The sequence below is a fragment of the Orbicella franksi genome, chromosome 3, assembly GCF_964199315.1.
Source record: "Orbicella franksi chromosome 3, jaOrbFran1.1, whole genome shotgun sequence".
Taxonomy (NCBI): domain Eukaryota; kingdom Metazoa; phylum Cnidaria; class Anthozoa; order Scleractinia; family Merulinidae; genus Orbicella; species Orbicella franksi.
This window is the reverse complement of record NC_138147.1, coordinates 34,638,208-34,650,358: the sequence shown is the minus strand read 5'-3', so window position 1 is coordinate 34,650,358 and position 12,151 is coordinate 34,638,208. Positions and strand designations below refer to the sequence as shown.

Here is a 12,151-nt window from a genome sequence, read left to right as displayed (position 1 = left end):
CGCAGTTATTGTAATCAGGGAAATATTGAACGCGTATTTCGACAAGGTCATCTCTGAACAATACTTAATTGGATTCCTCATGCATACGAAAGGATGGTTCTTTGTGGAGGCCAGACGGTTTAAACACACAAACGGACTGAAAGCAAATACTCGAACAATTTGATGGTTATAAATGTGTTCTCTGTAGCAAAGTGTGTCTCCAGTTGTCTACTTAGTCATGGGTTTGCAGCAACTTTTTGAATGTGTAATTCACCATGTTCATGCATGTAAAGTTTGGGAGGTCTTTTGACGGAGAAAGCGCGAGATCTGAACCGTTTTATGCAACATACAGGTAATTGCATTAAGTCGATAGTATATCAATCTGCCTTTAATTTCTAGGAAAGAACGTGACCCAATTTTTCTGTGTTTATTTTTGTGCTTGTATGATATTAACAATAGTTGTAATCGCAAGTCGTGTGCACGATGTGGGTGGTTAGTAAAGCAAATTAAAGTTCAGTTTACTTGAATTGAAAAACTACAAAAGAAAATGTCAACATTCAGTCCAAATTAGTATTACATTGTCGTCAAAGATTGCGTCAGAAATCGAACCTGGCATCAGGACTATATATAGCTAGAATATGACAAGGCTTGAGTAATTAGCCCTGCCTGCCGCTTACAACGTTTGTAAGCTGGCTACTCAAGAACAACTCTGTTAGTCCTCGACAAAGTTCTCTTTGCAGCCACAAAAACTCCTAGAGAGCTTGCTCGATCAGAGACCACAACTCGGAAGATAAGTTATCCGTGCCCCGTGAATCAAATTGGGCAATAGCCACTTTCTGTAACAAGAAATGCAACTATTCGACCGTCAACCCTCTTTATATCAGTTCCCATGCCGGATCCCAGTGTAGCCTGCGAGCAGACTCTAGTCGGTCTGGGTTTTTCGGACTCAAGTACTAGTCTCTGGGTTTTCGCTTTGGCGCGCAACCGAGTTTAAGAACGACGTTAAGGGAGGATTAGTGGTGGGGGCTAGAAATTACGTGTGTGTCTCTCGCGGCCACGCTCGCGCCACCAGCTCGCGCCCCCATCCCAAACACGAGAGCCTCCCCTGTCACACCCGGGACGAGCCCAGGGTGGGGGAGGAACCGTAGGCAGTGAGCCGTCCATATATTTCTCCATTCGGTTATGTGCTGTGCCTATCAGTCGAAGGAACTGTAATTACTATTAAGGTTCGATGATGGGTAACGAAAGCCAGGAATGGAATGGCGGTTTTACACGGCAACCCTATATCGGATGGCGGGTGCAAAGGCCGACTCCTGCTGGAGGCTAAAAGAGAGAAAGAGAGACAGGTTGAAATTCTACTGCAGGAGAAAAATGTAAAAAAAGTAAACATTATGTGACCAAAACTTCTTGACTTCACTGGTACTTTTCTGGTCATCGGGATCGCCTGGTCCCTAGTAAGACCTGTTCCTCCTTCGTCTCGTCTAAGCCCAAAGAGTCTGGAACGAGAATGACAATTCAAGATGGCGGACGAAACAGAAAAATCTGATCAACAGAGAGTGTTGCGAGTGAATCAGGTAGATCTGGATATAATATTGTTACAGTCTTACTCTCGTGATCAAAACTTTATACAACCGAGTTAATTGTTTTCTATTTTTAGCTGGATGCAGCTCAGCTTGATGAAGAAGTTATCCATCTTCTGCGATCTCAACTGAACAAAGCTTTCCAGTATTTCGAGGTACAAGTAAGCTTATATGTTAAGCTTGTAGCCAGCTTTTTCACTTTTAAGTCTCTATACACAACCACAGAAGTATCAAGTATATAGTTTGTAATGCCATCAGCTCTTTCTCAGTTGGAATAGAGTCACATTGATTGATCTCTCGAGTAATCTGAAGGGCAAGTCTAAGACGGGAGTGAGAGGTAGCCGGTGATCCTGTGTGGCATTCTGGGTATCCTGAAGAGCACTCCAGTTAGCCTAAATGACTCTCAGATTAGCATGTTTACAAATAGCTCTCAATAATGGTAATGGAACACCACTTATCCCCTCCCCCCACCTCTCACCCCTCACCCCTCTCCCCTCAACCAGCACCCCATCATCCCCATTTTTGCCTGCCTTAATAATTTCATGTTTAGTTCAGTTGTACTTAATTGCTGATTTTCGTTGCAGGTTGGTGTTCTAACAAAATATGAAGCTGAACTTAATGGACTCCTGAGATTTCTTGTTTGGAGGGTGAGTCATTCTAGATATTCTCTTTTTATCTCCCTTCTCTCTTCTAATACTCTGATCTTGTACAAGTGAAGCTCATTCTGATGGTCTCTCTTCCTCCCCACCCCACCCCCCTCCTACCATAGAGAGACCATGGGAAAAGGGCTATCTTGTGTAGACTACAAAATGGGGAGGAGGTGGGGAGGAGGTTAGGGAGGGGGGAGGGGTGTTGTGGGAGAATGGTAAAGTAAAGATGGCTGACTTAATCCTGTAGGCTCCTAGTGGAGCAAAGATGGGTTCTTTATCTATTAACAAATTGTTGGTAAATTGAAGGTGGGCTGTTCTTTCTGTGGTAAAGGGGTTGGTGGGAGGATTTTTGTCCTTTGTGTTCTGACAAAATTGTGGAAGGGCAGTTCAGGTCCACTGCATCATTTAGTCATTGACTGTGGGATGCGAGTAAAGTAGCACATAGGATTTTCACAGTTCCACCTCATCAAAGAACAACAAAAATGAGTAGCTACAGCAAGATATTACACCAAAATATGGGCTGCCAACAAAGACTCTGTCTAGCAGAGCAAAGGTGCAAGTTAAACTGTAAATATAGCTAAATATACTGTAAATTGTCGCTTTTTTGTCATTTTTTTTTTTTTTTTTTTTTTTTTTTTTGCAGTTTTCACTAGTTCTAGTAACCGTAGTAAAAGTTTGTAGTAATTGTCCGCGATTAAAAAGTAGTGTAACGTAAGCGGTTTAAATAATACTGTTGTTTCGTCAAGCATTGTAATTAGAGCAAGTTGTAATTAGCGTTAGTAGCTGTATTGTTGTAGTTTTATACGTAGTTTTTTGTAATCAATAATGTAAGTATGCGTGCTGTAAAAAATAGATAATTAATAATAATAAAAAAAAAAACAACAAAAAAAACAAAGACTCTGTCTCGCATGTGAGACCAATGAACACTACACCACAGGAGAACTTGTGGATAGCTAACACTAACAATATTACCTTTCTAACTTTTGTGCGTACCAACAACCTGTTTTTTTAAAGCATTGAAAGTAATTGAGGATTTAAACCATTTAGTTTTCAGTGTACAGTTGTGATGCTACTGTTGGTCAGCATATGCTTAATATGAAATACACTTCAAAAGGTATGAAGACAAGGATTAAATTCATCTAGGAATATGACATCCACAGAACCTTGTGAAACTAGCTGTGGTTTGTTTGCTCTTCCAGCAGTGAAGGAGTTAAGTGTAGTTAAAGTGCCACTGAAACGAAATTTTTGTACTCTCTTTTATTATCCCAATCTATAGTTTCAAACGTGCTTAAAGTAATGGTGAACTTTATTTCTGTCAAATCCTCACGGAAAGTGCCTTTTTTAGCCGTTGAAATCGACTTTCTAGAGCAAAACTGTGTCCGGGCTCTGGAACCGAGTTTAAGGACCTTGTGACGTCACTGGTTGTATTCACGCAAGAAGCGCTATAGATTCTCTCTTTTTTTCACTTGATTTATTCAAGTTTATTCTTCATATTGTCGATACCTACTAGTTTTCTACCTTGTAATTTCTGTCGAGCCTTGACAGGAAATACACATCATAAACGTTGGAGGGTGCCAGAGAGGGTAGATTCACCAAAATAAATGCTACAGATTAGAACAGCTCAGTATACCTTTCGGACATCTTGAGTACTCGATTGGAGATTTTGAAGACGAGTGTGGCAACTTTTATATCACTTCCTGAAGCCTAAACACAATGTTTCGTCGTCTTTTTTCAGCCTGGTTCTGAAATTTGGATTCTCGCGTTTATCTAAGGTCTGTTAACAAGGTTCGAATATATCCTCGGCAACTTTACTGCATTAAAAGCCGTGAGCGCATCAGCCATCTGCACAATCACGAAGCTATTAATGGTCCACAAGCTTTGAGTCGAGTACTTCTTTGTACACAGAGGGCACTTTTTATGATACTAATAAGTGAGAGTTCATGTGGTAGACAAAATGTATCTTTGAAAATTGTGATCCGCAGCAGAGTTTGCTTTATCGCTGCATACGTATCAGTGTAAACAAAGCGGGAATTAAAGGTGACTGTGGCACAATCTCGTCCGCTGTGAAACTCACAAAGTGTCCGGTTTCCTCGAAGCGTTGTTGCTGCGATTCATGCAGCAGCAGTCCGGATAATATTTTCAAAAGCCGCTTTCTCTTGTTTTCATGTCTTTTTTACTTTATGAGTGTAGATATTGTTTAATTGAGTGCTAGCCAAGAGTCCCGGTCATTTTGGGATTTAAGAACTCCCACTCGTTTGCTTGCTTACATAAAATATCCTGCAAATATCCAATTAAATAGACTGGAAAGCCCCAGGATTGACTCTCGACCTCTTCATGTCTAAGGCTACTGTTATTATCTGCTTTACAGCTCTGAGATGTCCTTAACCCTTTAAGCCCCGATAGTGCCATATGGCACTCTTGCGTGACTGCATCTTATTCCCGAGAGTGCCATTTGGCACTCTGAGACCTGCCTTCATTCTGACCAATCAAAAGACCTGTTATATTGTTGCTAGGCTGCTCCATTGTTTTTCAACCAATAGAAAAGAGTTTTAGCTTTCATTTGACGTGTCAAACGTGACAAGCTTTCACTGAGCATCACGATGAAAATCGCAACTGAAGTTTGATGGCGGCCGCTAGCGAAAGCGAAGTTGAAGAGGACGTGTTCTTGGGATTTGACGAAGAAGAAAGAGAAACTGTTGCTGCTTGGAGACAAGAAAGATTTGAAGCTAGAAATCAGAGTGACTCGGAGTCAGATATTTCAGTCTCTTCTGTTTCTACCGAAGACCTTTCAGACTTTGAAGAGGAAGAAGCCGAAGAAGAAACGTGGAACGAAAACTCAAACCCTGTTGAGGTCTCCCCATTCACTGAGGCTACTGGCCCAACTTCTGGAGTTGCAGAAGATGGAACTGCAATCGATTTCTTCTATTTGATGTTTCCAGAAGAACTTACAGAGCAAATCGTCGCTGAAACGAACCGCCATGCACGGGAATGTATCGCTACGAAGCCCGACCGTGAATGGTATGAGACAACGCTTGATGAAATGAAAGCCTTTATCGGTCTTCACGTGCTGTTTGGCATCAAAAGGTTGCCTGCAACTCACCTTTACTGGAGTGAGGATCCACTCATTGGCGTCCCTTTCGTTAAAAAAGTGATGTCGAGAAATCGCTTTGACAAATTGTCCAAGTATTTTCATTTAAATAATAATGCAAATCAAGCTCCTCGTGAAGATCCTGGACATGACAAATTGTTCAAAGTTCGCCCTGTTCTTGATCGCGTCGTTCAATGTTGTAAAATGGAACTGAGACCGCAAAAAGATTTATCCGTCGACGAAGCGATGGTAAAGTTTAAGGGACGGCTTGGAATGAGACAATATATGCCGATGAAGCCTGTTAAGCGTGGAATTAAAGTGTGGGTTTGCGCCGAAGCGTCTAGTGGCTTTGTCTGCGACTTCCAAGTTTACACGGGAAAAAGACAAGATGGCGCCGCCGAACAAAACTTGGGTTATCGTGTTGTTCACGATTTAACTCGGAGCTTTACTGGGAAAAATCATCATGTCTTCTATGACAATTTTTTCTCAACTGTTAAGCTTGCCGAAGATCTGTTGGAGGATCAAATTTATTCATGTGCAACGGCAAGAGCGAACAGGAAAGACTTTCCTAAGGATCTCGCGGCAAACAATCCTCGCATCAAGCGATTGAAGCAAGGAGAGGCGCTGTTTAGGCGAAAGAACAATGTCGTTGCAACAACCTGGAAGGACAAAAAGGTTGTTCACTTTATCAGTACTGAAAGTAATCCAGTAGGAAACGAGACTGTAAACCGTAAGCAGCGCGATGGAACTGTTATTCAAGTGCCGACTGTTCCCGTTGTGAAGAGTTACAACAAGAGCATGGGAGGCGTAGACCTTCACGATCAGTTGCGTGGGTATTACGCTATCGGAACTAAATCAAGGAAATGGTGGCGCTATCTTTTTTGGTTTTGCGTCGATCTAAGTATTGTCAATGCGTTTATCTTGGAGAAAAAGGCCGTAAATCATCGTTCAAGAACACAACTAACATTTAGAGTCGAACTTGCGAAGGACCTTATCGGGGATTTCACGAGCCGTGGAAGAACAGCAAGTTCTGGGCAGACGGAGGCTGGACATTGGCCGATTGCTTTTGATAAAGGACGATGCAAACGATGCCTCAAACGAAAGAGGACAACGTTTTGCAGAATGGGTTGCCAGCACTGCAACAAGCGGATTTGCTTGGAATGCTTCCCGAATCACATCGGTGACCTAAGCTAAGCGCCACAAGCGCGCGAAATTCAAATTTCACCTATTGAACATTTGCTTCGTTTACTTCGCAATAACCAGAACTTGAGGCATTACTTGAAATCTATTTTATTGTACATAGACATATTTATTGATGCTTTCGCATTTAGTAGGATTTAGCTAGTATTTGAGCGTTTTTTTTGCCATTTTTTTGCAAGGTAACATTGTATTTCAGTGTAAACAATGACATTTTTCAGACTTGTGCAATGTTTCTCTTGCTTCAGTTCACTTCATGATTAACCGTTTGCTGTAGGTTAAGTCTAGAATTAAAGATAAATTGTTGCTGAACATTTTTTGTCTTAAGTGTTTTGTCTTTTGCCTTGTAGTTTTTAAGATATAAGACAAAATTCTAAGCATGGTAAAAATCAGTCATTTAAGTCCTGCAATGCCGGTTGGGTTCCGGGAATAGGGGCTTGTGTTTCATCAGTTTCCTGTGGGGCTTAAAGGGTTAAGATGTTTTTTGGGGGGCTTCGAACAGTAATCTCCTCTCCCATAATCACTCTAAATTTTCAGCGCGGCATGAGAGTAATACAATCAGTGACGTCACTAGGCTGTTTTGGCCGCGTCAAAATGGCCGCCAATTTTGGGCTTAACCAGCCAACTTCGAACGGCTGAAAAAGCAGTTTTCGCTTACCGTATGCGAAAAAAAAGTTTGCAGTGTTTCCAAGTAAGGTTGAAACTTTATTACTAAGCAAACATCTCACATACAAAAATTTCGTTTCAGTGGCACTTTAAATAAACAATTAAACAGTAGCCTCCATTTGGCACGAAAATATTCTTGGATATTTGTCTGCAGACATTATCTGTTCCGAGAAGCACAAAGTTTTCAAAAAGCATAGTTCAAGGAAAACTGTGAACTTTGAGGAACAGATAATGTCCAAGGACAAGTATCTGAGCCTATTTTCACACCAGATGTAGGCTATTATGTTTATTATACTTCAAGTGATTTTTGCAACAGTCTTGGTTTTGAAAATTAGGAATATCACTTGGATATTCTTGTGGATATTCCCCAGTTTTAGCTGGGGCATATTCAGGCGTGTGATGGATTATAAGCAAGACTTTTTGACCCCTATCAGTGTACAAAGAAAGTTGTGTCCAGCAGCCTAGGGCTGGTGGATTTTGTAATAGACTTGGCCAATTCTGTCCTTCACTCGTATGTCAGACAAGTTTCCTGAGAAAATTTTGAAGGAAATTCAAACTGCAGAATTACATAGATTACAGAATTTGTGGGGTAAGCGAGAACCACTTTTAGGCTAGTACGTCACAGTTACACACTTGTCTGAATGGCAGACTTGAAAATTGGTTTTCTTTGCACCCTACACTTTGTGTGAATTATGAAACACTGATTGCTTCATTATTCTGATGTGTGGCAACAAATTGTAACAGTTTGATAATATCTGTTAACAGGAACAAGGAGTTTAGGTTTGTTACATAAATTACTGTTTGGTTTCTGTGTTGTTGGAATACCTTATTTAAAAGAGAGGAGCAGTGAGATCCAAAGACTCACAGACAAGTTTTTAGACTTCAAATTTGTAAGTACTTGTCAGTAAATGTCATGTATATTGTAGTGCATCATAGTTTTGACAGTATATGATTGATCTGTGCCCTAGAGCAGGAAGAAGAGAGCATCAAAATTGACAATGTTGAAAAGTTTCAAAGCTTCATATTTGGTTTTGGGAACCATTTTAATTTTATAGTGCTGTCCAATGTGCAGTATTTTTGTTTGTAATAGAATAGCTGATGTGATGGGAGATAGGTAAGGCCAGGCAGAAGATAACTTGTCTTGCACACTTGCAGTTGTACTAATTTTGATTCCCTTGTTGACTGCAGATTTGGAGATGTATTAATGCTGGAGAAAAACTACTTCAGGCCCTTTCTGTCCTTAACTTCCTCGTATTTTTACAAAAAGGAAAGTATCCTTTTTAAACTGTTCAGTATAAAGCCTGGCCTGGGACTTGCTGCTTTATTTGTGGGCAAGACACTTTTCTTTCACTGTGTCTCTCTCCACTCAGTATCACAAATGGACACTGAAAAGTGTAGAAAAGTGATAGTATAGCCTTCTTTCTGGCATTTTTGTCCCCAGAGGCTGCGCTTCTTTTGGTCAGCACCAAGAATCATGACCACTGGCCGGAACTGATTTTTTGAACATACACAGAGTATTTGTTTTGTATTCTCAGCCAATCAGATTTGTCAGATTTGAAGGGAAGTCCATGAATTGCAAACCTCTGGTGTTGAACCAGCCCAGAGGTAGTGATTCTTGGTACTAACCAAAAGGAGCACAGCCTCCGGGGACGAGAATGCCTGTCTGGGTGGAGTAACATTGAGTTCCTCTCACTGCTTCATGTTTACATACCAGACCTGAGTGCTTACTGCCGCAGGTCAATGATTCCAGACCTTTTATGTCGTTGTTGTTATTGTTGAGTTGAATGGGAAGGCCACAGCGACTAAATGGATACCAAGGGAACACGGGTCCATACAACTGCTCTCCTGGAACTTCAAATTTAACTGTTTTACAATGGCCAGTCGATATCACAAAGTGACTGCCACACAAAAAGGAATGCATACTAGATACAGGTTGTAGGAACCAAGTGTAGAAAAAGTCAATAGGTTATTGAGGTTTGATGCAAATTGTTCATATTTGTCTGTTTTACTACAAGTTATTCCCTTCAGTTACCAACAGCTTAACTATCTTAAGATATCCTTCAGTTCTTGAGCGTGTTCTTGGTATTCACCCAGTATTTGCTCAGCGACAATCAATCAGACAAGTCAGTTTTGAATTTATGACTCGGGAGTTACTTTGGCACGGATTTGCAGTGAGTATCTATAGAAACTGGCTCTGTAATGAAGTTTAAAATGTTTTAAGATTTTGGAAGGTAACGTAACAGATATGCAAAACACCAGTGTATTATTTGTCTAACCCTCGGAGACAACTTCAAAGAATCCGGCAATTCATTTTGATCTCAGGGAGATGAGTTTTAGGAAAATACAGTATCTTGTTATCCAATTAAAAATGTCAAATGTTGAATGGTTATAGTGGTCGATGCGCTCAGCTAGAACTGGCTAGTTCTCCGGCGTGCCACTTAAACTGAAAGAAAGAAATATTTCAAATAATCACAATAGGTTTAAAAATCCCAATTGGTGGGAGGCAGACCAGTTGGTTATTTACAAGTATGGCCGAGAGGTTGAGCTAGGGTCTACCGAGAAACAACTCCAGTCAAGTGATCAGAGCGGGACTTGAACCTGTGACCTCCGGATTTCAAAGTCCGGCGCCCTAACCACTCGGCCACACTGCCTCCCTCAGTTGCTTTTTGAGACTGTTTATTGGGCTGAGAGTTCATTAAATGAAAGTAACAGTTATTGATCTTTACGTTAATTGACTTATATTTTCCGCTTTCACAGGAATTTGTCTTCTTTCTCCTTCCACTTATCAACTTTCACAAACTCAAGAACTTGATAGTCAGACGGTTCTCAAGTCCGGCCTCTCTAGTCAAGCAGCCGTCAATCAAAGTTGCGTGCCACGAGTGTGGTATTTGTAACGAGCCCCCCACTGCGCCTCATCAGGGACAGTGTGGTCACGTGTTCTGTTACTACTGTATCAAGGTAATTACAAATCGTCCACATTTTCCCGTGCTGTACACTCTTAGAGACTAGTGTACTGGAGTGAAGACCATAGACATTAATTAGGTGTGAGTTGAGCCGGCACTAGTGTTGGGTAGTGGTCTTTCCTGTAAGTACGCGTAAAGATGACAACAGGAGACAAAGAGTCATAGATAAACTATTCGTTCATTTCGTTAAGGTAAGGCAAGTAAAAGGTCTGCATACGAACCAAGTGGCCCATCAGGCCGGAGCTTATCCCGGTTTCTGCAGCATGAGGCGACTAGGAGTATTTCTTATCCTCCCTGGATGGGATGCTAGCCCATCGCAGGTTTACCCCCAGCATTAAGTTCGCCGGTAACCATTTATACGCCTAGGGGAAGAGAGGCACTGTGAGAGTAAAGTGTCTTGCCTAAGAACACAACACAATGTCCCGGGTCAGGGCTCTAACCCGGACCGGTCGATCCGGAAACGAGCGCACTAACCATGAGCCCACCGCGCCTTATTCTTTTCATTACTTCTCCGATATTTACTTTCATGTTGCTCAACTAAATTGTATGTACCCTGTGATTAGATGAAAAATCAGGGCAAAGTTGTGTCCCGTTCAGAGGGAGCCAGAACACTTACAGAACTGTCAATTGCTTCGTGCTACAGGAAGTAAAGATACAAATTAAAGTTCCCCTGTATCTTTACTGTGTTTCAGGCTAACAGCCTAGCGGACCCTTCCTTCCCGTGTCCGTTATGTGGAGCAGCTGTTAGGGATGAAATAACCCCTGTGGAATGTACAGTCGCCCTGGAAGTAACATGAAAATGCCAGGACCACTTAGAGGGACGCTCCTTTATGAAAAGCACGAGTTATGATCGATTTGCCGAATGACACTCGAGCTGTCAGGCTCCACTCGATGTGTTTGTCGGCTGGATAAGTAACTGCCGAGGCTCTGATGTTTCTTTGAACCAAAGCGTAACCTCCTGGATGTAAAGCGACTCAACTGGTTCCCAGACTCAACGTCGATCAACTGAGAAATTTCGCGACGGGACAAGAACGGCATAGAATCTCGAAAAAGTTTTCCTTTACAGACCAGTTTATGGGCTCGTAAAAGACGCGTTTGGTATATTTTAAGGTGAATAAATTGTACAGATGTTCAATCTTCGTTCTGTTTCTTACTAGAAACGCCAAATACCCATGAAATGAGCAGATTATCTGAATTTGTGCTCACCGATTGAAATCCCGTTCCCAAAGTGAATTTACTCAACCTTTACGATGGTCATAATTAATGGTTTATGCAGATGTCACTCTGAGTATTCGAGACTTATTATATGACTCAGAAAATTACTTCATTGTGATTGGCTGAGAGCAGGCCAATTTATCGTTAATTCTTAATTTGTACTGCAGTGGAAATTAACGCGTGAGTAATCGTATGAAAACTCGAACAAAATTCTTTCAAATTGCACTCGCCTAAAGGCTCTAGCAATTTTGAGAGAATTTTCAAATATCACTGGTAGTGTAAATCCCTTATTAATTGCACTCGCATTCATACGATTACCTACTGATATCTCGCGTGTGTTGTAAGCCTCTCAAAGGGCGACTGCGTGCCTTGATTTACTCGGCACACTCGAATACTCCCCTGTATGTTGTTTAAATACACCCCGAGTAGTCAGGCTGTGCCCCAGCAACCACATACGCTCGAGATCGTACGTAAGTGCGTGCCCATCCCCACTTACGGATTGCCGATACCTCCCCGTGAGTAATACAGTGGGATCGCGATAGCTTGAACCCTCGAATCCTCAAGGATTTATTTCATTGATGCTGATCTCGAGCATCAGTTTTCGTTTGGCTTCCCACTGTATACAAGACCATTTCTAAAGCACCGTGTCGCGGTGGAGATCGTATGGACTTACATAAACGCGCGTTCGTCATCATGAAATTCTTTATTCCGAGCATCTAAAGAAGCCACAAAAGAACAAGCTTCCAGCTTTCCTCCGCCCTTGTGACAAGAAGATACAGAACTGGGCACAAGATCTCCTCGGCTGGAGTTTTC

General features: G+C 41.7%; 1 protein-coding gene across 1 annotated transcript; it reads left to right on the top strand.

Annotated features, from left to right (window-relative positions):
- Positions 1-118: 118 nt before the first annotated feature.
- LOC145482272 (peroxisome biogenesis factor 2-like) lies at positions 119-12,109 on the top strand. The gene is made up of 9 exons (XM_081460934.1): positions 119-1,553; positions 1,637-1,714; positions 2,144-2,206; positions 3,257-3,323; positions 7,926-8,050; positions 8,349-8,431; positions 9,214-9,331; positions 9,918-10,118; positions 10,816-12,109. Exons 1-9 carry the CDS (start codon positions 1,500-1,502, stop codon positions 10,918-10,920), a joined length of 894 nt encoding a protein of 297 aa, XP_081317060.1. The 5' UTR covers positions 119-1,499; the 3' UTR covers positions 10,921-12,109.
- The last annotated feature ends 42 nt before the right edge of the window (positions 12,110-12,151 follow it).